This window comes from Onychostoma macrolepis, chromosome 19 (assembly GCF_012432095.1).
Source record: "Onychostoma macrolepis isolate SWU-2019 chromosome 19, ASM1243209v1, whole genome shotgun sequence".
Classification (NCBI taxonomy): Eukaryota; Metazoa; Chordata; class Actinopteri; order Cypriniformes; family Cyprinidae; genus Onychostoma; species Onychostoma macrolepis.
This window is the reverse complement of record NC_081173.1, coordinates 31,496,368-31,522,558: the sequence shown is the minus strand read 5'-3', so window position 1 is coordinate 31,522,558 and position 26,191 is coordinate 31,496,368. Positions and strand designations below refer to the sequence as shown.

The 26,191-nt window shown below is 38.6% G+C and overlaps 1 protein-coding gene across 1 annotated transcript in view; it reads right to left on the bottom strand.

Annotated features, from left to right (window-relative positions):
• Positions 1-25,677, bottom strand: part of enpp2l (ectonucleotide pyrophosphatase/phosphodiesterase 2-like) — a 29,678-nt gene extending 4,001 nt beyond the window's left edge. The window contains exons 1-24 of the mRNA XM_058753265.1: positions 25,118-25,677; positions 20,776-20,872; positions 20,554-20,685; positions 19,654-19,779; positions 19,365-19,425; positions 19,169-19,266; positions 13,321-13,400; positions 12,196-12,315; positions 11,908-11,963; positions 11,195-11,260; positions 10,437-10,509; positions 9,182-9,290; positions 8,878-9,000; positions 8,140-8,171; positions 7,921-8,048; positions 7,189-7,252; positions 7,024-7,111; positions 6,752-6,921; positions 6,619-6,676; positions 5,604-5,743; positions 3,095-3,218; positions 2,369-2,446; positions 1,728-1,860; positions 1,193-1,346 (exon numbers count right to left, since the gene is read on the bottom strand). Coding sequence (XP_058609248.1) covers positions 1,193-1,346; positions 1,728-1,860; positions 2,369-2,446; positions 3,095-3,218; positions 5,604-5,743; positions 6,619-6,676; positions 6,752-6,921; positions 7,024-7,111; positions 7,189-7,252; positions 7,921-8,048; positions 8,140-8,171; positions 8,878-9,000; positions 9,182-9,290; positions 10,437-10,509; positions 11,195-11,260; positions 11,908-11,963; positions 12,196-12,315; positions 13,321-13,400; positions 19,169-19,266; positions 19,365-19,425; positions 19,654-19,779; positions 20,554-20,685; positions 20,776-20,872; positions 25,118-25,135 — 2,328 coding nt within the window. The 5' untranslated portion in view covers positions 25,136-25,677. The remainder of the gene's footprint in view (positions 1-1,192; positions 1,347-1,727; positions 1,861-2,368; positions 2,447-3,094; positions 3,219-5,603; positions 5,744-6,618; positions 6,677-6,751; positions 6,922-7,023; positions 7,112-7,188; positions 7,253-7,920; positions 8,049-8,139; positions 8,172-8,877; positions 9,001-9,181; positions 9,291-10,436; positions 10,510-11,194; positions 11,261-11,907; positions 11,964-12,195; positions 12,316-13,320; positions 13,401-19,168; positions 19,267-19,364; positions 19,426-19,653; positions 19,780-20,553; positions 20,686-20,775; positions 20,873-25,117) is intronic.
• Between the last annotated feature and the right edge of the window lie 514 nt (positions 25,678-26,191).

The following is a 26,191-nucleotide window of genomic DNA, read 5'->3' as shown; positions in this document are numbered from 1 at the left end:
CAAAACAAAAAAACAAATCACAGATGCTGGATATTATTGCATTTTAAAAAATGCCCCAACTTCTCTGGAATTGGGGTTGTATGAATGTGGAGCAACTTGAAAAATGACTGGGTTCAAATTGAGATCTTTTGATTTCAGACTTTGAGCACAGTCTGAGATGTAGTTGAGATGTCTTGAAGATAATTAGTTGAGGTAATGCTGAGATGTGATTAGTGCTGCAGGAAATGGTGACGTGTGAGCAGTTGTGTAAGGGTGTAAAGATGAAGCCAGAGGGTTTTATTTTAACTCCATCCGCCCATCAGCACTGATTCACCGTCTGAACCACAGACTTTAATAAACAATGTTCTTTCCAAACTATACTTTTTACCATTGAGTTAAGAATATAATCACACATTTACTATAATTTACTGGTGAATCATAAAGCAGTGCCACTGTGGCTTAATTAACAGCTCACTCTGTGTGTGTGTGTGTGTGTGTGTGTTGTGGTCTGGTGTTATTTAGACTGTAAATGGCTCCATCTGCTGGTCAAACATCAGACTTACATGATATAATAACTACACACATCGTATTATTCACTAATAATAATTACGCGCATTATTCATATTCATATTTATATGCACAGGAGAACATCTTACAAACACTTCACATGTCTCATGTGTGTGTGTGTGTGTTTGTGTGTAACTGACATTGCAGCTCTCACTGCTATGTGTTTGTCTGTGTGTGAGTATCTGTGTGTTTGTCACTGACGTTGCAGCTCTTGCTGTTGTGTATGTGCTTATTTTTGTGTTAGTGTGTGTATCTGTGTGAGTGACTGTGTGTGTGTGTGTGTGTGTGTGTGTGTGTGTGTGTGTGTGTGTGTGTAAGGGGTAGGGTTAGGTGTAGGGTTGTGTGTGTGTGTGTGTGTGTGTGTGTGTGTGTGTGTGTGTGTGTAAGGGGTAGGGTTAGGTGTAGGGTGTGTGTGTGTGTGTGTGTGTGTGTGTGTGTGTGTGTGTGTGTGTGTAAGGGGTAGGGTTAGGTGTAGGGTAATAGCACATACAGTTTGTACACTATAAAAACCATTACGCCTATGGAGAGTCCCCGTAAACCACATATACCAACGTGTGTGAGTGAGTGTGTGTATGTATGGAGTGTGAGTGAGTGAGTGAGAGTGTGTGTGTGTGTGTGAGTGTGTGAGCGAGAGTGAGTTACTGACGTTGCAGCTCTCGCTGTTGTCCACTCTGTGTGGCAGGATGAAGCAGGTCACTCTCAGATCTCCGTCACACTCGTCCAGCGTCTCGTTGAGTTTCTCGCAGCTGCTGATGATGCTGTAGTAGTGAGTGGGGATGAAGACGGAGCCCAGCGCCTGCCTGCAACACACCGCAGGAGAGGACATCACATACACACCACAGGAAACACACAACATTTTATCATTTCTTATTAGTCAGTAATATAAAATATTATTAAATTATATTTAATTAATTATAATTCATTACATATATAATAAAATAATCATTTAATAATAATTATTTTTTAATTAAATAACATTAATAACTGAAATAATTACATATTTAAAAACATACATATTTATATATAATGCATGTATATAACTAACTATAAAAAAATTGATTTATATTTTAAATAATATTTAACAAGATAAAATAAGAATGTTCTATTAATAATTAATTTTACATAATAATTTAAACATGTTAATAAACATAACATAAGGGTCAGGGTTGTGAGTTTCTCACTCTTTGATCTTCTCCTCCGTGTCTCTCAGTCCGTCGTGATCGTGGTCAAATATGGGTCCCATGATCACATTTATGCCGTTATTCTCCAGACTGTATCTCCTGAGGATGTCCCTCTGCAGGAAACTCCACACCCCTACACACACACAGCTTATTTAGTCTCATTTCTTTCTCAATACGTTTATTATTAGGCGTGATGTTTCATGTTTTCAGGCTCATGTTGCTCTGTGTGAACTGCAACAGTCAATGGAGCTAAAATACATACATTTTTTATTAAATATACTTCACAAATGCATGAGCTAATTCACATGCACAAAACAGTTTATATATGCAAACAGCAATTCACAAACTCATCAAATTCATATTCGCAAATGCAAGTTTGCATTTCTGATTTTACGTGCACTGATCGTTGATCTGCATTTGCAGATCATTGTGTGTGTGGATCGCTCTGGATTGGTACCCATTTTCAAACTTTCCAGTCCTGTGGTTTTTAAAAAGGCCTTAATTTTAACCAATCAGATGCGAGTTTTCACTCCAGGTCATTTTCCACGCACTCAACGCTGTGAGTCTAGATGCGCAGCTTTGTGCATTCATTTGTGAATCATATTTTGTAAATAAATAAATGTTGGCAGTACAGCACTCACTCTTGAAAGCGGGATACATGGGAACGGTGTTTGTGATGAGTGATGCCTCATATCTGGATTCAGCCGTAACAGAGAAATCTACAGAGATCAACAGCAGTCATTCAACACATACATCAGATTTACCTGGAAATCATCTTGAGCCAAGACACTACAGGCAAACCATTGCTTTCTTATGCAATGGTCAATTTTGGGGCTATTTTGCTTGTCTATCATATCTCTCATTTTAGTCAGAAAACACATATTGAAACGTTTATTTTATTGCTCTTTATCTATTTGCATCTGTAGATTTCAATTCCAACCCTCTCTATATTCTGATGGTTTGTTCATATTTCATTCACACTGATTTATACAACATTTGACTCCAAAAAACATGGGGAAATGTGTTTTTTTTTTTCTGTGTGTTGACTGTATTTTCTGATTTATGGAGTGATAAAGAGAGAAATCCAGAATATCCTCTGAAAGAACCTTTAACACTAATATGACAACAAAATCAAATGAGAATTATGAACCAATGCTTAAATTTCTGTATGCAATCTAGTGCATATTTGCATGTTTAAGCACAACATTTCATCAAACTTTGATAAAAAAACATAACAATAGTCTTTATGATTAAACAGCTGAAGTATGGCGAGACCTCTTCTGAAATCAGGCGCTACTGAGGTTCATTGTTTTAATTCAGTGAAATATCATCTTGATTTCAGATCAACAGATGAGTGTGTGACTGACCCGGTGGGTAGAGGAAAGCATGTGTGACGTCTGACTCCTGGGTGTATGAGTTACATGTGTGTGTGTGATCGAGACGAGGGTCTGCTCTCACACACTCGCTGGACGACACAGCCGGAACTTCCACCTGCACACACACACACACACACATTGGTTTTTATGGTTTATGGGGACTCTCCATAGGCGTAATGGTTTTTATACGGTGCCGGCTGTATTTTCTATTGCCCTACACCTCACAGAAAACTTTCTACATTGATAAAAAAAAAAAAAAAAAAGAAAATCATTCTGTATGATTTACAGTATAAGCCTTTTGAATTACAGAGACACTGAAAATGTCCTCATATATCACCTTCTCATTGTAATACCGGTCATACCCATGTCATTATACAAATTTGTGTCCTCAGAAACCACATAAACATGCACAGGCACATGCACGCACAGGCACAGGCACACACACAGGCACAGGCACACACACACAGGCACAGGCACACACACACAGGCGCACACACGCACAGACGCATGCACAGACACAGGCACACGCACAGGCACAGGCGCACACACAGGCGCACACACACAGACACACGCGCAGACACGCACACAGACACGCACACAGACACGCACACAGACACGCACACAGACACGCACACAGACACACACACGCGCACACGCACACAGACACACGCGCAGACATGCACAGACACAGGCACACGCACACAGACACGCGCAGGCACGGCGTAATTTTAGGCGGTCGTTAAACAGAGAATAAGGAGGAGCATACACTCAACATAAACCAGTGCAAAGCTCATTTATTCAGATCGGCTGGAGCAACGCAGAAATGTAAAATAGACTGACAGAATTCTTCATTTTCATATAACGTTAGCCAACATATTAAAACACAAGTCAAAAACAATGGGAAAGTTCATGAAGGAACAGCATTAAAACGGCTTTTAAAAATGTACTTCATGTTGGCTATATTGTCTAAAAACAAAACAATGCTCGTTTTACTTACACACTCAGACCATGTGCATTTGTTCAGTGAATTTAACATGTTAATGTGGTCTGGCGAAAGACGGGACTAGAGGCGATACTGCTCTTGATAAAAAAATGTGCTCGGCAGGAACTGAAGTCACAGGCACGCAGAGAGATAACTAACGTTACAAGCAAGCAGACAGTTTTGAAAAGAGCCTGGAAATTCCACACCACCACCGAAGCGGGTCTTAGAGGAATAGACGGCGCGGATGGGATCACGGACCGCAGCGACTGGTTGTAGTGTATGACATGATTGACATTTGCTGGCTTTGGCTTGCCTCCAAGCTAACGCATATGTGCCTGTATTGAATATGATTACGCATCGCTCCAGTAGAGTTATTGTAAGCCAATTTGACATTACACAGTTTACACAAAACGTTTCCGCTTCCTTCTAATTCAAAATAATCCCACACCTTGCTGGTTCTTCGCTGGTCATTTCGAGCTCGCCGCAACTGACATGAAGAAAACGCATCGGTCCGAGGTAAAAATGTAGTTTACGCCCAGATATGCTTTTAAAAATATTTATATATTTAAAATATTTTGATATTTATTATTTTTCAAAAGTTTTATTTTAGAGTGTTGTTAAAATGTTTTAAATGTAACGTTAAAATTATGGTAATTTTTTTCTCTCGTGTAATCGACTATTGATTTCAGTGTCGACTAGCAGGAGCTGTACCGTTTAGTCGACTAGACCCGCACATCCCTAGCACAGACACGCACAGACACACGCACAGACACAGGCATACACAGACACACGCACAGACACAGGCATACACAGGCACACGCACAGACACACGCACAGGCACAGGCATACACAGGCACACGCACAGACACAGGCATACACAGGCACACGCACAGACACACGCACAGGCACAGGCATACACAGACACACGCACAGACACAGGCATACACAGACACAGGCATACACAGACACACGCACAGGCACAGGCATACACAGACACACGCACAGACACAGGCATACACAGACACACGCACAGGCACAGGCATACACAGGCACACGCACAGACACAGGCATACACAGGCACAGGCACACGCACAGACACAGGCATACACAGGCATACACAGACACACGCACAGACACAGGCATACACAGACACACGCATACACAGGCACACGCACAGGCACAGGCATACACAGGCACACGCACAGACACAGGCATACACAGGCACAGGCATACACAGACACAGGCACAGACACAGGCATACACAGGCACACGCACAGGCACAGGCATACACAGACACAGACACAGACACAGACACAGGCATACACAGGCACAGGCATACACAGACACAGGCACAGACACAGGCATACACAGACACAGACACAGACACAGACACAGGCATACACAGGCACACGCACAGACACACGCACAGGCACAGGCATACACAGACACAGACACAGACACACGCACAGAGGCGCCGTGGCTCAGAGGAACACATCTGCTTGTTAGCGGTCTGCGCACCTGTGCTGTGAGTGTGAACGCGCTCCACAGTGGCATGTTGATGACGTGACCGTATCCGCTGCAGTAATCCGAGTGACACAGCTGTGTGTAAGACGTCTGGAAGAGAACGGCCGGACGGCCGAACGGCAGGTGTGTGACATCTGCAAAAACACACACACACACGATCAAAAAAAAAAAAAAGGATTAAACAGATTCACTCATTCTGCCTGGACAATCATTCCTCATTAAAATATTACATATAAATAATATGAAAGGTGAAAAAGTGAAATGAATACACCTCAGGCTGAAGGAAATGTAAATTCACGTCCGTACAGTAGAGGACGCAGCTCAAACTAATCACATGAAGAATATGACGCAGAAGAAGAAAGTTCAACACTATTCAGCAATAACTAAAATCAAACACAAATGTGCTTAGTATGGTTTAAGGAGATCATCGAAGGTCAATAGCAAAGACATTGGTTAATGAAATGGGATTAAATATATAAATGATATTTGTCTTACTTAACATTTAATTATTGCAGGTTTGTATAATATTCTGATGTTGCATTTCACTCATTTTATTGATTTTGAGGAACACTGAATGTGTTTTTGTGCAGGTGAGATGAGTAAATAATGTTGATATTTAGTCTAGAACTACAGTAAGATCATGTTCTTACTCTTGATTTCTCTCAACATGGCAACACCAGAGCTGTCGCTCAATACATGAGAAACACAGTAACTGGTGTGACCTATTTGAAAAAGTAACTCATATTTCCTTCTAAATTAAAAAGTAATGCGTTACTTTACTAGTTACTTGGGAAAAGTAATCTGATTATGTAACTCGCGTAACTTGTAATGCGTTACCCCTAACACTGAACCCCACTACTTACATATTTTTGGTTATATTATATTGCACACACACACACACACTCTCTCTCTCTCACTCACTCACACACACACACTTCCTCCCTGTTTCATCACATAACCTGTTACTGAAGGATGTGAACATGAATGTGAAAGTGAAACGGATCTTAACTGTTCAACAGTCCGTCGGCAGCGGATGGAAACCTCTGGGAACTTTCTTCAATGTTGTTCTGTGAACGAGAAGAGACTCAATCCATTGACCTGTAGAGAACACGCATGTGTGTGTGTGTGTGTGTGTCACTGACCTCATCGTCACAGTTACAGCCCAGGTCATGGGTCACCTCTGAGGGCTGGGCTAAAGGTGTGGGTGATGTCACTTCCTCTGGCTGTGTGGGGGTGTAGGGGGGGCTTCTCAAGACGCTGTTTAGACTGCCGTGAGTCCCGTTATTAGGAGCCGGCGTCAAACCCAGCAGGTCTACACACACACACACACACACACACACACACACGCTGCATTATTATCTGTCATGATTCTCATGATCTAAGACTACAAATAAACCCAGCGGGATCTTCTCACCACACATGACATTATACAGCTCAATGTTCTCAAAAACAGGCACTTCTGTCTTGAAATTGAAACTTGGTCCAAATCCCAGAAAGATCGTCTGCAAGAAAAACACAAGAGTTAGAAGACAGATGGACATGTTACTGTACTGATTGATTGATTGATTGATTGATTTACCTGCATGCTGCTGATCTTGTTGTCAAAGCCATGATCTCCAAAGAAGCCGCAGGTAGCCGGAGATCTGCTCTCACACACAACATACCAAACATCACATCTTACTCTCAACTAAAATGTTTTTTTTTTTTTTTAAATTTTTTAAGAAATCTTCAGAATTCAGAAGGTCAGATGGGATGTTGTCAGGCCATATGTCCTATCAGCTGTTATAATGGGCTCGTAGCGTACGCTCTTCAACTGCACACACAAATACAGCGGTGCACGCTGTAGCCTGTATCATTTCATATTGAAGCGTGAATGAAACTACGAGCATGCATTAGATCTGCGTCACGTTCAGCAGCGGCAGCTCTTAAAGTAATAGCAGCCTAATAACCAGCTGCTGTGATGTCTATTCATCAAAGAACAAGAGAGAGAAAAAAAGAATATATACAAATTAAAAAAAAATAGAGGAAATCAATCACTTTTGTAGCTTTAAGGATTCATCTAGGTTTAATTTAGAATTCCGTGTTTTATAACTATTCTATTTCTGTATATTTCCTACTTGCTGAAGGCCACAGGTAGCTAAATATGACATTTACTATAATGAGTTTACGTGAAGATTATTTTAAGTTCACTTAAATTTGAAGTTATTCAAGTCATACAAGTCTAATAAATGTTAAAATCGATGGATCTCAATTATGCTGTAATGTTGAATGGCACACACACACACACACACACACACACACAGATACCCACATGGCCACGTGCCACTTCCTGTCCATGAGCAGGTGCACGTCCTCGATGCGTCTGTTGTTGGCGTAATGTAGGCGTTTGGGCAGGTGCTGCTTCAGGTACGGCTTGAAGTGCTGATTGGGCATCTTACACTGGAAACAGGTCAAAGGTCAATGGTCACATGCAGCACAGTGTACAAACACAACACTGATTCTGCCAGGAGGATGGGACTGATGGACTTACTGTTAAATTAGATACGATCTCCTTCGGATCATCTGAAACATGAAGAAATGAAGGACTATAATCAGCTGTGAAGGTTTCAGAAGTACGCATCTGTTTCCTCTGAAATCTATGTGTATATGCAGGGTGTGTACAGACTATTATTACCACACTGATTTGAAGAATTTATACTTTAATAGAACACTACTGAAACTCAATTCTTGTACTCAATTACAATTTCAAGGAAAAACACAGTTTACCATGTACTTTATTTTAATGAAAACAGCCAATGAATTCTATTGTGATGTAAAATAGATATTTTGATATAAAAAAGTTGTTAAATTTGTTGTTAAAATTGTTTTTAAGTTTGAATGTTGCATCCATTTGAACATTGTGAAAATTGTCATTTTAATGTTCCACAATTTCAGTTTAAGTTGCTTTAAGAAGAAACTTATGTAATCAGTTGAGTTTTTAAGCAACAAAAATTTGACTGTTTAATACAGTAGTTTTACTTTTTTGGCATTCACATATTTTGGCAAGACAATATGATCTCAATTTGAGTAAAATATTGACAAAGTAGCCATACTTTTTTTTTTTAACAAAATTGCTGAAGAATATCTCTACAAATTCAGACAAATTATGAAAAACATTGTCAACAGAATAAATATTTTACAAAGTGAATAAATACTGTATAAATCATTGCATTTTAGGTTGAGCCTATAGTTTTTATAACGAGCTTAACTGAGAGGAACGTGTGCTCACATGGTGTGTTGGCGTTTTTGGGGCCGATTCTTCCGGAGGATCCTGGGATCAGTGTGATAGCGTCAACATCCAGTCCATAAGAGCTCAAATACTCTGTTCGTTCACAGTGAGACTCCTCCATCCCTGAACACACACACACAGAACATTTGCTGTGGAATGTCCATTTAAATGATGGTGCTAGATCTGAGTCCGTTCGATTGATTCATCACATTTACATCAGAATTTTATTTATTACTCATTCTACATGATAACTTATGGTTCCTCAGACCTGTAAACCTGATTTTAAGAACACCAGAGATCGTACCGTGATCGCCCACCAGGATGACGTTCACACAGCGATGAAGGTTCATCTGTTTCAGGCCGTTCAACAGCTGACCGATGATGTTATCGATCTTCTTGAGTGTGTTATCCAGCTGTCACACACACACAAACACACACACGCATGGACACACACACACACACACACACACACACATGCACACACAGTAAAAGCAGTTAAAACTCATGTCGTAATTCCCCTCCTCTAAATGTCACACATTAATCAAAGTCTCTGAATGTGTGTGAGTGTGTGAGAGAGAGACCGAGTGAGTGAGTGTAAGAGAGAGAGAGAGAGCGTGTGTGTGTGTGTGTGCGCGCATGTGTGAGAGAGTGTGTGTGTGTGTGTGTGTGTGTGCGCGCGAGTGAGTGAGAATGAGAGCGTGTGAGAGAGCGTGTGCGTGCGTGTGTATGTGTGAGAGATAGAGAGTGTGTGTGAGAGAGCGTGAACCACTAAATTTGCCAATTACTTATTGATTAAACCATTTAAAGAAAGACAAATACAGATTAAGTAACCATGATTTAGAAATAGAGAGAGGAAGACATAGACAAACACGGACGGAGCGAGAGCAGAGGATCTGTAGACACTGTGATCTACAGCAAATAGAGAACGAGAAACACGTTCTGCTGATGTGTCCTAAATATCACAATGAGAGGGAAACATTTCTCCTCAGATTTGAAGCCTTGATCCCATCATTTACTGAACTTAGTGATACTGAGAAAATCTGGGAGAAAAGGAAAAGTGTATCCACCTGGCAGCGCAGTATGTGTCCTCCTGCCATCAAATGAGGGACAAAGGCTGATCCCTCCTTTCCATTTATAACTGCTCTCTGTATTCATTTAATCATTTATTTTTTTATTATTTATTTATTTATTATTATTATTATTTTTTTTTTTTACCTACATGTATAATATGGACATGTATATGTGTTTCCCCATGATTTTATTTCTCTGTATAATATATGTATTGCTTTGGCAACATTGTGATGTTACACAGTCATGCCAATAAAGCTAATTTGAATTGAATTGAATTGAGTGAGTGAGAGAGTGTGTGTGTGAGAGTGAGTGTGTGTGTGTGTGAGAGTGAGTGAGTGAGAGCGAGCGAGAGAGTGTGTGAGAGAGAGAGTGAGTGAGTGAGAGCGAGCGAGAGAGTGTGAGAGAGCCTATGGAGAGTCCCCAGTTTTCACAAAAACGAACGCGTGTGTGTGTGCATGCATGTGTGTGAGTGTGTGTGTGCGTTTCACCTCATTGCTCAGTGGACCCAGGATGTGTCCGTATGTATCCGGCTGCTCTGAGTGGACAGCGTAGACATACGGCCTGGAAAATACAAACCACACAAAACTACATGATTAATCAGCACATTAAAACAACCGTTTTGCATTACAAGTTTTTTTAATGTTAAGTTTATGAATAATGTTGTACCTTACGCAAATGAGGCATTATCCAATTAAATATGCACTAATTTACATAAATGTCCAGAACAGAAATCTGAGCATTGGTTCATAATTGTTGTCCGATTTTGTTGTCATATTACAGTTAAAGGTTTTTTCCAGAGGGGAGTATGGTTCTAGTCATGCTAGTCTTCACTGTAGTTATTGTACTAGTAATCACTATAGTTATTGTTGTAATTTTCACTACCGTAGTTATCATTACAGTAACCGCTAAAGTTATAATTTCATTTCTCACTGTAGTTATCATTAGTCATTACTATAATTATCATAATAGTAATTACTATTAAGATCTCAAAATCATACAGTCATTGTTGGAAAGGGTTCAAATACACAAAAATGCAGAAAAACCAAAGAATTTGTGGGTGCTAAAGGATTTTTCTGAAGAACAGCAGTTTAACTGTTCAGAACAAACAAGGGACTCATGAACAACTATCACTAAACAAAAAAACACAGCTGTGGATCATTCAGCTAACAACACAGTATTGAGAATCAAGGGGGTGTAAACTTTTGAACGGGGTCATTTGATCCCCATGAGCAGTCAAACACAACACCTCTCGTCATCAGGCAGGTGCAGCCACTGCAGGATAGTGAGGATCCTCCGCTCCAGAGGAATCACCCTACAGACAGACAGACAGAGAGAGAGAGACACAGACGGGTTCAGTCAGCCCTTCACACATCACGTCAGAGTTCTTCTTCACAAGCGGCTGAACACGTCTTCAGAGCGCAAACGAGTGAAGCTCTTCAGAAAAGAACATGAAGCTCGGGACAGAGTGAGCCGCTCTGAATGACCTCTGTGTGTGTGTGTGTGTGTGTGTGTGTGTGAGTGAGAGAGTGTGTGTCTGTGTGTGTGTGTGTGTGTCTGTGTGTCTGTGTGTGTGTGTGTGTGTGTGTGTGTGTGCGCGTGTCTGTGTGTGAGAGAGTGTGTGTGTGCGCGTGTCTGTGTGTGAGAGAGTGTGTGTGTGCGCGTGTCTGTGTGTGTGTGTGTGTGTGTGTGTATGTGAGTGTGTGAAAGGTCTTTGTTTGAATCATGTGTTGTTTGTGTCATGAGTCTCTGGCAGTGACACTCTGAGCTTTGCTCCAAACACTGAACGCTGATTTTAGAAGAAAACCTAATTTAAAATGACACTCTGCTGCAGAAACAGCTGATTAACCAGGAAAACATAAACATTTATGATCAGAAACCAATATAATGAAGCAGAAGAATGAATAATAATCCTGCTATCTGTGACATTCAGCACATTTGGACTGAGATCTCGGTGCTCACCAGGGCCAGAAGAACGTCCCAGCCTTCACGCCCTGTTTCTCTGCTGTGATCCAAATCTGAGACGACAAACAGACAAAAACGCTCTAAATTATTAAATGTGAACCCACTGAGCCGGATGATTTATTTAGTGTTCACATGTAAAACCTGCACAGAATAAGAAACATCCTCTGGACCACAAGTACTTAATCACATTTATGCCTTACATATGCAGACGACATTATAAATCTTATGTAAAGCGTCTCGTCTGCGATTGGCTGAGAGGCGTGTGTGGGCAGAGTCATGACTCACGGGCTGCCCACCCCACCAGCGGTGACTGAGCTTCTCTCGTCCTCTCAGTCTGAAATGAGCTTTGAACACGGGATCATACATGGAGTTACACACGATCCCATGAGACTCGGGATACAAACCCTGAGGAGAAACATAAGACGATCACAAGCAGTTCAGTTAAAGGGTTAGTTCACCCAAAAATAAAAATTAGCCCATGTTTTACTCGCCCTCAAAGCATCCTAGGTGTATATGACTTTCTTCTTTCAGACGAATCCAATCAGAGTTATATTAAAATTTATCCTTGCTACTCCAAGCTTTAGAATGGCAATGAATGGCTGTTATTTTTCAACAGTCCAAAAGTAGTCCAATAAAGCGCATCCATCCATAATAAAACATGCCTCACATGGCTCGGGGGTGAATAAAGGCCTTCTGTAGCGAATCCATACATGGAAATATGGATATTTTCTTCCAAAAACGCATGGATTCTAAAGCTTGGAAGAACAAGGATAATTTTTAATATAACTCTTAAAGGGTTAGTTCACCCAAAAATGAATCCAATCATAGCATAAATTGAGCAAATTTTAATGCCTTAAAATATTTCAGTTAAAAGAGAAAACATTTGGTGTAAAAATTTTCGCTCAGAAACAACTTTGAAAAAAAAACAAAAAAAAAAACATTTTTACAGTGGAATTAAATCACACTAGAAATGCTACTCAAATCACTCAAATTAGAAACATGATGTGAATTTCTCAGTACTGCTGAACAGCAATTTTACTCTAATAGAGTAGGAAAAAATACTGCAGTACTTAGAATAATTACATTTTATATTTTTTATAGTATGGGAGACATAATTTTAATTACTAATGGTCATACAAATATGGTGTCATATTTCAATATTCTAGTTTTGTTCAAATCAAATAATCTTAAATCTCAACATTAGAGAACATGAAACACTAACAGATCTCCTGTATATTCATCTTGTGCAAAAAGACTTAATTTAAACATTTACTCTCCTTATACAGTCCAAAGCAAAGCCTGCTGGGAATTAGACATGTTCTGCTTCATATGATGAGTTTGGTGATTAGCGCAGTGATTTGAGAGTGAATAGAGTGACTCTGCTGAGGTGCTGTGAAGTGTGTTTGGTACCGTGGCCAGCGTGTAGAGGTTGGGGAAGGTTTTGGACGGGTACATGGGTCTCATATGAGGGGAGTGGGTTCCACACGATCCTACCAAAGAAACACATGAAACCGTTTTAATGAGCTCCTGTCCCAGTCTGACAGACCTCAGATGCTGTTCTTCATTAGATATGAATGAGAGCGAGAGATGATGTGAGTCTCTGTGCTGCGTTACTCAACACTGTGACCAAACATGACCAATGTTACTGTCATGCCTTGTTCAAACAGACACACTTGGTACAAAAGCGGTCACTGGTGCGGTACCTTTTCAAAAGGTACACTTTTGGTTCAAATATGTACACTTTAAGTACTAATATGTACCTTTAAGGTACAAACATGTACCTTTTGAAAAGGTACTGCCCCAATGACAGCTTTTGTACCTTTATTTCTGAGAGTGTATGAATATAAATATATACACATGTAAATACATGTACATATTTTAAAAAATATATATACTGTATGTATGCATATTTATATATACATAATACATATACAAAGTACACATATATACAGTGGGGAAAAAATGATTTGATCCCCTGCTGATTTTGTACGTTTGCCCACTGACAGAAATGATCAGTCTATAATTTTAATGGTAGGTTTATTTGAACAATGAGAGACAGAATAACAACAAAAAAAAAAAAATCTAGAAAAACGCATTTAAAAACAAAAGTTATAAATTGATTTGCATTTTAAGGAGTCAAATATGTATTTGATCCCCTATCAAGACCCCAGGTGTCTTTTATACAGGTAAGGAGCTGAGAGTAGGAGCACTCTCTTAAAGGGATTCTCAGTTTGTTAGCTGTATAAAAGACACCTGTCCACAGAAGCAATCAATCAATCAGATTCCAGACTCTCCACCATGGCCAAGACCAAAGAGCTGTCCAAGGATGTCAGGGTCAAGATTGTAGACCTACACAAGGCTGGAATGAGCTACAAGACCATCGCCAAGCAGCTCAGTGAGAAGGTGACAACAGTTGGAACTGTCATTCTCCCTCGGACTGGGGCTCCATGCAAGATCTCACCTCGTGGAGTTTCAATGACCACGAGAACGGTGAGGAATCAGCCCAGAACTACACGGGAGGATCTCGTCAATGATCTCAAGGCAGCTGGGACCATAGTCACCAAGAAAACAATTGGTAACACTACGCCGTTAAGGACTGAAATCCTGCAGCGCCCGCAAGCTCCCCCTGCTCAAGAAAGCACATGTACAGCCTGTCTGAAGTTTGCCAATGATTCAGAGGAGAACTGGGTGAAAGTGTTGTGGTCAGATGAGACCAAAATCCAACTCTTTGGCATCAACTCAACTCGCCGTGTTTGGAGGAGGAGGAATGCTGCCTATGACCCCAAGAACACCATCCCCACCATCAAACATGGAGGTGGAAACATTCTGCTTTGTGGGTGTTTTTCTGCTGAGGGGACAGGACAACTGCACCGCATCAAAGGGACGATGGACGGGGGCCATGTACCGTCAGCGCCAGATCATTGAAAATGGGTCACGGATGGGTATCCCAGCATGACAATGACCCAAAACACACGACCAAGGCAACAAAGAAGTGGCTCAAGAAGAAGCACATTAAGTTCCTGGAGTGTCCGAGCCAGTGTCCAGACCTTAATCCCATAGAAAATCTGTGGAGGGAGCTGAAGGTTCGAGTTGCCAAACGCCAGCCTCGAAACCTTAATGACTTGGAGAGGATCTGCAAAGAGGAGTGGGACAAAATCCCTCCTGAGATGTGTGCAAACCTGGTGGCCAACTACAAGAAACGTCTGACTTCTGTGACTGCCAACAAGGGTTTTGCCACCAAGTACTAAGTCATGTTTTGCGAAGGGGTCAAATACTTATTTCACTCGTTAAAATGCAAATCAATTTAAAACTTTCTAGATTTTGTTGTTGTTATTCTGTCTCTCATTGTTCAAATAAACCTACCATTAAAATTATAGACTGATCACTTCTTTGTCAGTGGGCAAACGTACAAAATCAGCAGGGGATCAAATCATTTTTCCCCTTACTGTATTATGTAAACAAAAACTTTTATTTTGGATGCGATTAATCGCGATTAATCGTTTGAAAGCACTATTTTAAAAACTTTGCATTTTCAAATCAACTTCTAAATGTCTGTTCAGTAGTGACACAATTTAATTTGTGGTGTTTCTAATTAAATGATAAAAAGCAGTTGCAAGTGTTGTACAAAATAAATATCACCACTACTCATCTTTGCACCAATAAAACGTCCAAAACTTTGTTTTTCTACCAAGTTATATGTAATATCTAATTATTCAATTAATATTTAATTTACATTAGAAAGGTTTCCATGACCTCTCGCAAGATCTAGGCAAAATGTCTCATGATTTATTTCCAGAACATGATGCATGATGGTATACACTAAGCCTGGAAATTTAAATATTTAAATAGTCAACACTGTAATGAATCAGCGACAAAAATATGTAACACACTGTTTGATCTTCTTTTAAGGCGAGATGCTACAAGCTAAAAAAATTGTTTTTTGCCTCATGTATTGGTCAATTTTGAGCTTTTCAAAGGTTGTTACAGAAAGAAAAAATCCAAAATAAAGTTTAATGTGTACCCATGGTTATATTTGCATTATATTAAAGGTGCAGTAAGTGATTTCTGGAAAATGCTGCTGACATTTGAAATAACCAAAATAAACACGCCCCTGCCCAGAAGACCACACCCCATGTTGATAGCTCTGCCCCCACAGTAACAACACAGGCAACAATTAATGGGGTTATAGCGATCACTAAAAAGGGAACCAAAAGGAAAAGCATTATATTGGGAGTAGGTTATATCACTTTTCAGACACACTTTGAGAGCCGACGTTTGAGACAGATGGCAAACGTTTAGAAGCTCCAGGCTTACATCTATTTATCATAGACGAAGTGAAGGAAAATAATTATGCAAATGCAAAAAAGGGAAGATGACACATGAGCAGTGTTGAGGAATGTAAATTTTCAAAGTAATGCATTACAATATTGCACTACTCCTCCAAAAAAAAGTCACTAATTATATTATGTAGTTACATTACTTTCTCTCATCTGGGCAGGGCTTGCTTGTTTGTTTTTAATATAAAAAGTTCTATTTTTTGGAAGCACTTTCACACCAAATAAGATGCAGGAGAAGAAAGTTCAACACTTTTGCTTATTAGTATGGTTGAAGTGGATCACTGAAGGTCAGCAGCAAAGACAATGGTTTATAAAATGGGATTAAATACATAAAGGATATTTGTGTAATTTAACATTTAATTATTGCAGGTTTGTGTCACATTCTGAGTTTGCATTTCACGGTTTTTATTGATTTTGAGGAACACTGAATGTGTTTTTGTGCAGGTGTGATGAGTAAATGTTGATATTTAGTCTAGAACTACAGTAAGATCATGTTCACACACAACGCTCTGCACTTACTCCTGATTTCTCTCAACATGGCAACACCAGAGCTGTCACTCAATACATGAGAAACACAGTAACTGGAGTTAATTATTTGAAAAAGTAACTCAGATATTTTCTTGTAAATTAAAAAGTAATGTGTTACTTTACTAGTTACTTGAAAAAACTGTTAGATCAGAGAAATCAAAGTATCTCTCTAATGTTATCTGTAATAACTCTCATAAGCCAGCTGTGCTGTTCAGTACTATTAATGCTGTTTTGAACACTCTCCAAGCTACTTGTTTAGAGCCTTCTGCTGAAATGTGTGAGAAATTTGTACACTTTTATTATTGATAAGATTGAGGCTGTTAGAGCTAATATTTCTCTCCAATTTACTTTAAGAAAAAAATCTATTTCCACTGAGTGCTCTGCTGTTTTTAATCAGTTTGAGCCAGTGTCTCTTGCCTTATTGAGAGAGATCATTGTTAAAATGAAATCATCCTCATGTGGGATGGATATTGTTCCTCCTCTAAAAGATTTATTTGAAACTATTGGTCCTAAAATTCTTGCAATTATTAATAGAAGCCTGGCCTATGGAGTTGTACCTAAGTCTTTTAAACACTCAGTAGTGGAACCAGTAATCAAGAAATCGAATTTGGATTCTTCAGTTTTTGCTAATCTCGAAACTTTCGTTTCTTTCCAAACTACTGGAGAAGGTTGTATTTGGACAACTGTATTCATTTCTAGATCTACGTGGTATTCACAAAGTGTTTCCATCTGGTTTTAAATCTCTACATACTACAGAAACTGCATTGTTGAAGGTTTTTAATGATTTGTTACTGACTCAGGGGACTATGCGATTTTAATTCTACTAGACCTCACAGCTGCCTTTGATACTGTAGAGCATAAGATCTTGATTACACGCTTAGAACAATGTAGCTTTAAGGGTACTGCGTTGGGATAGTTTAGATCCTATTTGTCTGAAAGAGCTTTCTCAGTTTGTTTTGGAGAGTTTGTCTCCTCAACTGCTTCTTTTACGTGTGGGGTCCCCCAGGGCTCTATTTTGGGGCCTATTCTGTTCTCCCTGTATATGCTCCCCTTAGGACATATTTTTTAGGAAATTTGGTATTTCTTTTCATTGTTATGCAGACGATACGCAAATTTATCTGCCTTTGAAACTAAAAGATACTTGCTCTTTAGCACCTCTACTGCAGTGTCTTGAGGAAATTAAGGCCTGGATGGCACTACATTTCCTTAACTTTAATGAAAATAAAACAGAAGTTATGCAGTTTACGCCGGGAGGTACATGTGAGTCATCAGATCTGGACCTTGGTGAATTGAAACCACTTTTGAAGCCCTATGTAAAAAAAATGTAGGTGTTATCATGGATTGTGATTTTAAACTGGACAAACAGATTAACTCAGTAGTTAAATCTAATTTTTTTCTAATATTGGACAGCTCACCAAGGTGAAATCTTTCCTGTCTTCTAAAGACTTTCAAAGAATTGTACATATTTTTATTTCAACTGGTCTGGATTATTGTAATGGCCTCTATATAGGTATTAGTCAGGCTTCTCTCTCCAGACTGAATACGGCAGCTCACCTGCTGACAGATAAACGAAAGCGGGAACTCATCACCCCCGTTCTCGCCTCTCTTCACTGGTTACCTGTCCATTTTAGGATTAATTTTAAGATTTTGGTATTTGTTTTTAAATCTCTTAATGGTTTAGCACCTAAATATCTTTCCGATTTGTTCAAGCTATATGCAACCCTAAGAGCACTTAGGTCTGCTGACCATTTGCTTTTAGTTGTCCCACAGGTAAAGTTGAAGAGCAGGGGTGATCGGGCATTTGCAGTGGTGGCCCCGAAGCTCTGGAACAGTTTGGTCCACTACATTAGACAGGCTCAAACACTTGCTGTATTTAAATCTAGCCTAAAAACTTATTTTTATAGTCTGGCATTTGACGCTATGTGAGAGATGCTTTCTTGTACTGTCTTTATTGTCTCTTATCGTCTTGTGTATTGTGTTGTTGACTGTTTGTATCATCAATATTTTTATTCTTTTATGTGCATACAGCACTTTGATAAACACTTGCTGTTTTTTAAAAAGTGCTTTATAAATAAACTTTGAAAAAAGTAATCAGATTACGTAACTCATGTTACTTCTAGTGTGCTACCCCCAACACCCAGCACATGAGTATATTCAGGCAAAAGACAAAAAACAACATTACTCACATATCAAGAAGAAATAAAGCAACCTAAACCTTTTACTGCTGATTGGCTACAAGTGTGTTTTGGTGCTCGGTCCAATTCACTTCTCAGCTGCATTTTAAAAAATCGTTTAATGCACCTTTAAACACAGTGTCTGACCGTGGTCCAGTGTCAGTGTGTGTGCAGTGAGGGATTGTGGGATTGGTGTGATGCAGAGATGAGGTTCTGTACTCAGTTTGTGGATGTTGGGTAAGACGCTCTTCCCTTTCTTGATGTAGGAGGCACGGAAACCATCCAGAGACAGGATGATGAGAGGAGGACGGACAAACCTTCAGCAAACACATACACTGTGAGCTTGTGCACTAAATCTGCTCTCATGTGTGTGAGACACACACACACACACATCTACATCAGCATCATCACTCACCCTGCAGGGCATTCTGGGCTCTGAATCTCCTCACAGTCGCCCTCCAGCCAGGAGCTGTCACCTGCAACACACACACAGACGCATGCACACACAGACACACGCACACACAGACAGGATGAAATCTAATTACAGCCCTATGAAATCAATTTAATTTTTCCAAAATTCTGTGTTTTCTGTTTTAATTTTTCTGGATTATGCTTGAATGGTTTAATTAACTTTTTAATAATAAAAAAAATGGGTATAATTAATTTAATTGTGAGTGAGAGATGTGTGTGTGTGAGTGTCTGACCCTTGCACAGTGATCTGTAGTTGGTACAGCAGTCTCCTCTCTGCAGACAGTCGTCTGAACAGTGACAGGCGTAATCCACGTTCCTGACCTCACCGCAGCGCTCCCGCGAACACTCGAACCCTCCCGCTAAACACACACACAAACCGCACAATAAACACACTGCGTGACAGCGGTACTGTGGTTTACTTCTGTTCATTTGTACCAGTATAGTAATACTGTTCTGTTAATCTCTGTACCAGAGTTATTATACTTAACTAAAATCCCATCTAAAAATAAAATTATTAAAAAAAAACTTGCAATAGTTACTTGCAAAAGAATAAACCCTAATACTTCTAGTTTTCATTTAGTTTAACTTTGTTCTCTATGACAAAATCTAAAATTAAAAAAGAATAAACTATAGACATTTAAAAACGTAGTAAAAATTACAAAACAAACCCAACAAAATGACTAAAACTTTAACTAAAAGTTAAAATGCAAATAGAAATATTGAAAACAAATTATTTAGAGCACCTCAGTGTGTTATGATTATGTAATCCAGATCTCATGTGATCTGTGACTAGCCAGCTCCGGTCCTGTGTGTGTGTGCACGTTTTTGTGACAAATGAGGACATAAATGTGTATAATGACAAGGGTATGACAGGTATTACAAGGAGAAGGTGACTTTTCAGGACATTACTCCATGTCCCCACTTTTCAATGCTTATAACTCACACAGAATGGAGTGTATTGAAAATCTGAAATAGCAGAAAGTCTCCTGTAAGGGGTAGGTTTAGGTGTAGGACAATAGCACATACAGTAAGTACAGTATAAAAACCATTACGCCTATGGAGAGTCCCCACTTTTCACAAAATCAAACGTGTGTGTGCGTGTGAGTGAGTGTGTTTGTTTGTTTTTATCTCACCTGTCTTGAGGCACTGCTCGTCGAAGTCGGAGCAGCAGCTCAGGTACGTCTTACACAGATTATCACACCTGCAGCTGGGTGGCTCTGCCTCCTTCAGCTCGAAACAACGGCCCTTACAGGAGCCCGAGAAATCTGACCACACACACACACACTTACATCTCAGTCTGATGCAATAAACACACACATGAATAAATGAATACAGACGGTTGCAGACGGACTGACCTCTGATCTGTGGAGGAGTGACTTCCACCTCTCCGGAGGACTGACCGGCCTGAAACACATACGCCTCACACACGGCCAGCGCTAGCACACACACCACCTGAGGAACACACACACACACAGGCCCTAATGTAAATATAGCTACATAGTTAACCCTAAAAAGGGCAGAACCATAAAGAGACATCAGAAAATTAATTTATTGCTATTTTCCATCATATTGGGATTCAAATAATACATTTCATGTTTTTTTTTAAATCTTGACTCTTATATTTGATTTTAATGTTTGTATCCCCGGGATACGTCGTTCCTTTGCGGTATGAATTCACTGAGAACAGAACACTTGTTTATTAATGCTTGTTACAACATGACTGTAATTCCCAAATGCTCTGGAATACAGACCTAAGGTTGGTCTCTTTTTAAAGAAGACACATAGAAGATTATTGCTTAAGAGAAAGCATTAAAAAATAAACTTCTATAATTTTTTTTTAGACTTTTTTTAGACTTTTTTTTTTTTTAAGTTTGCAGTAAAGATAATGTAGTATACATTTTTTATATATATATATAAATATGTTGCACTTTAAATTGCTTTAAATTGGGGGTGAAAGAGTTCAAGAGCCTCCTGGCTCTCAATGCATTGTGTTTCCTTCTGGAGCATCAGTGAATGTTTGAACCTTTTTCAATAGTTGTGTTTGAGTCCCTCAGTTGTCCTCTGTATGATTTTGAGATGCATCTCTTCACACTGTCACTGCTGGAAAGGGTTCAAATATGCAAAAGATGCTGGAAAACTGAAGAATCTGCAGGACATGTTGGATTTTTCTGAAGAACAGTGCTCAGTTTAACTGTTCAGAACAAACAAGGGACTCATCAACAACCATCACAAAAAAACAGTCATGGATCATCCAAGTAACCACACCGTATTAAGAACAAAGGGTTCACAAACTTTTGAAGGGGGTTATTTTAATCATTTCAGCTTTTTTTTTTTTGTCTTGTAGACTATATGCAAACATCTTTAATGTAAAATATCTGACTCAGGACAGAACTAAATAAAAAATAACATGCATTTTGTATGACCACTCTTATTTTGGTAAAATTATTCACAGATTGTGCAAGGGGCTCACAAACTTTCGCATGCCACTGTATATGTTTTTATACACCGATTAATACTCCTAAAAGTGTGACGTATCTCACAGAAACAAATAATTAGAGACAGATTACAAAAAATGTAAGCATTGAATTCATAAAATTTCAATGTAAACCTAATAAGCTAATGCTGAACAACAGCTTTTTAAACAGGTAAGTCCCCTCCAACATGTGCAAATATGAACTAGATTAACTTTTATCAGAGGGTGGGTAGATTTCCCACTACAGGTGGCCATGCTGTTTTAAATGATGTCCATGAGCTAAACAAAGACAATATATCTAAACCAAGAAATAAGACCTACACTTTCACAGCTTCTCAAATGTTTGTAATCCCCAGGATACGCTGCCCCTTTTAGGGTTAAAGTGTTAAAGTACATGCAATAAGTGGACTAATAATATTATTATTAATAATAATAATAATAATAATAATAATATGAAAAGACAACAGCTGAACAGTGTTTAATGCATTATTGCCGCACACTTTCTGGAAGTTCCGGAAGTGTTTTTCTATTCATTTTTCCCCAAATGAACTTTGAAACATTTTTTTAAAAACATTAAATATTGCATATTTCTTTTTACATTTTGATAACACTTCACTTAAAGCCTTTAAATAGAACGCATTATAAAAGTAGTTTTAATGCATTAATTATGCCTTGTAATGTTACTTTGGTAACAAACATTTATGACAAGATATAATGAATTTTATGACATAAATTTAATTTTTTTATAAAATAATTCCATTTCAGGATTCCATAAGTTTTAACAGCTCAGTGTTATTCATGGTTCCAACTAAGTTTAATCAAAGAATTTCATTTTAACCAAATAATTTTCTTCCTGATTTACTAGATAAGAACATTTTAAACATTTTTACATTATTTTATATAAATTAACTAACGTTAAGCTAACTGAGACTTGTCATAGCACTTGCGTTATTGCTCTTTTGTTGATTTTGATTGCTTCTATTGTCCTCATTTGTAAATCTCTTTGGATAATAGCATCTGCTAAATGACTAAATGTAAATTCTTTATATGTGACCCTGGACCACAAAACCAGTCTTAAGTGTAAATTTTTCGCTGAGATACAACTATTTGAAAATCTGGAATCTGAGGGTGCAAAAAAATCTAAATATTGAGAAAATCGCCTTTAAAGTTGTCCAAATGAAATTCTTAGCAATGCATATTACTAATAAAAAATGAAGTTTTGATATATTTACGGTAAGAAATTTACGAAATATCTTCATGGAACATGATCTTTACTTAATATCCTAATGATTTTTGGCATAAAAGAAAAATTTATAATTTTGACCCATTGTATTTTTGTCTATTTCTACAAATATACCCCAGCGACTTTTGTGGTCCATGGTCACTTGTTAGGCAGAATGAATGGTAAAATATTTTAGAGCTTGGCATAACTAAAGAAATATACATTCTTTATAAAATTGTCCATGTGTTTTTAAGATTTGGTTAATTAATTTCAATTACTTTTCCAGGGCTGCGTTTCCCAAAAACACTGTAAGCTTAAGTACATGGTAGACCCATTGAAACCAATGGAGCTATGACCAACTTAGGCTTACGATGCTTTTGGGAAATGCAGCCCAGCTCTAGAAAACAGACTTTTAAAACCTCATAGTATGTGTTAAATGTCCTCAAGTACACAGGTTTTCCAAGACTGTGTGGATCTTGGTTGAATCCTGTGGGAATAGGTTGATTTTTAGTCATTTTGTTTGATCTTAATAAGTTTCGCGAGAGCCCCAGCAAGCCCCGGAGGACGAGGAGCTCTGGTTCACCGCAGTAATGGGGGTAAATGTGAGCAGTGTGGGTTAAATGTGTGTAAAGGGTTAAGAGGGTGACAGGACGCGATGGGACGGGACAGCAGCCAGACTGAGTTTCCTCATCACGCTGGATATCTGACCATCATTAACACATCTGACTGTGAGAATGACATAAACACAGCAGACGCTCGCTGACCAACACCAACATCACACATAAAACACCTTCTGCACTACTGTACTTCATACACCATCATGTGGACCTCCAACATCATACATGCTATTTGCACTTCTGTTTTAGACGCTGCATTTCATTGTCTCTGATTAACAATTTTACAATTGATTTGAATGCATTAGTGCAATGCATTGGACAAAAGCATCTGCCAAAAATGCAAATGCATGAATGAAAAATGAAAATAATAACACAAAATCTAATCTAATCAGATCCATAGCCTCCTTAAAATAGTGAGTTGTGAATGTACAACAGCACGAATTAATAAGGCCAAAACTACTATTGATGCTTGGCAAGGTTTTTCCTCAATTATACATAGGAATGTTTTTTCCCCTTTCTCTCCTCTTTGACTGGACTCTTTAAATTATTGATTATATGTCTGTTTTTTTTTTTTTTGTCTGATTTTTGTGTTTGTTTTGTTTTTAATGGATGTTATGATGTTATATGCAAAGGACAATAAAAAGTTGATCACAAAAAAAATAAAAATAAATAATAATCTAATCAGGGTTAATACTTTGAGTTAGTTTTAATATGTTCCATTTTCATTTTTATTTTAGGTGAAGTTGTAGTAATTTTGTTGTTTTCGTCATTTTTATTCCTTTTTGTTTTTCAATGTCTGTATAGTTTTTAATTAACTTAATTTCAGTTTGTTATTTTAGTACTTAAAGTTAAACTAAATGGAAATGTGAAATTGACAACTAGCTGAAATAAAAGTTCAAATTTGATTGATTTCAAATTGTATGTTTGATGGTTTTATTTACTATAATAACCCTGAATCTAATGGAATTTTGTATATTTTAATTATATAAGCTGAATTATTATGAATCTTACTAAAGAACATAATAAATAAAATGCACATTAGACAGGTGCTTTAATGATTTCAATAGGCTACATTATAAAGATAAATGCTCATTACTCTACATTAAAACACGTATTTCTGAAGCTCTGCCTCTGATAACAACTCAACAGATTTTATTGTGTTTTTCTGGTGTGGGACAGAGATGTGAACACACAGGACAGTTCGATAGTTTGTATTTACACACCAGCTTGCGAAATCTGACCTGCAAAAAACGACCAGCACAGACAATTATTTCAGAACTTAACAATAACAACTGCGACACTGTTGCGTTTCGTATGTTCTCAGCTCGTGTCGTGTCATAGCGCGTTATAACGGCAGTGAGAGTGTGTTTTCATCGCAATCTTACCAGTTTTCCCACGCTCATGATTCCTGATAATCCTGCTGCTGAGTGATCGCGCTACTCCACTGCTGCGCGCGCTCCCGCGTTTCTGCGCGTGACCCCAGGCGCGTGACCGCGTTCGCTGCGCTGCGCATGCGCGGAGAAAGTGCGGGAGCGCTCAGTCTGAGGCGATGCGGTGAACGCTGCGATTAGCTCCTTAGTCGACACAAAAGTCACCCAAAGTGTGAAAACTGATATTATTACACGTTTTAAACAACTTATACATTTAATGGAGCGATTGTTAAACTGTTAGAACTGAGAGTTAATCGGTGAGTTTCGAGGAAATCACTCCTCAGAGCTGCTCTGACATGCCGCGGATTTTCCCAGAAAACTCCTCATATATCCAGCAGGGAAGAGAGAGGAAAGAGCTCCAACATGCTGAGGACTTCTTGGAAAACTGTTCATTCATCTTGTAACGCAGTAATTATAAGACAGACTCCTCAGGCGTGTTTCCGCACACACTGATGATTGACAGGTGGTTTGGAGGCCGCCAGCCTCTGATTGGACGATTTCACCTCAACATCGACCCGCCCACGTACTGTAATACTTTTAGTATGTATGGATTCGTAAGTCTATACTCTTGCATACTACATAATAATAGTAATTCGTTACATTTATATAGCGCTTTTACTGGGTTCTCAAAGCAGAAGGGGTGAATCTCCTCATCCACCACCAATGCTTTTGCTGCCCATGAAACATTTCTGATTATTATCAATGTTGAAAACAGTTGTGCTGCACAATATATTTGTGGAAAACTGAAAGAATCTTCATTCTTTGATGAACAGAAAGTTTAAAAGAACAACATTTGTTTGAAATGGAAATCTGTTTACATCTTATACATCAATTTAATGCGTCCTTGCTGATTTTTATTATTTATTTTTTTTTAATCGACTTTAATCGATTTTTTTTTGCAAACTTTTGAACTTTTGGTGGTATATCACAAAAATATTGTGAACTGTTTTCAACATTGATAATAATCAGAAATGTTTCTCGAGCAGCAAATCAGCATATTAGAATGATTTCTGAAGATCATGTGACACT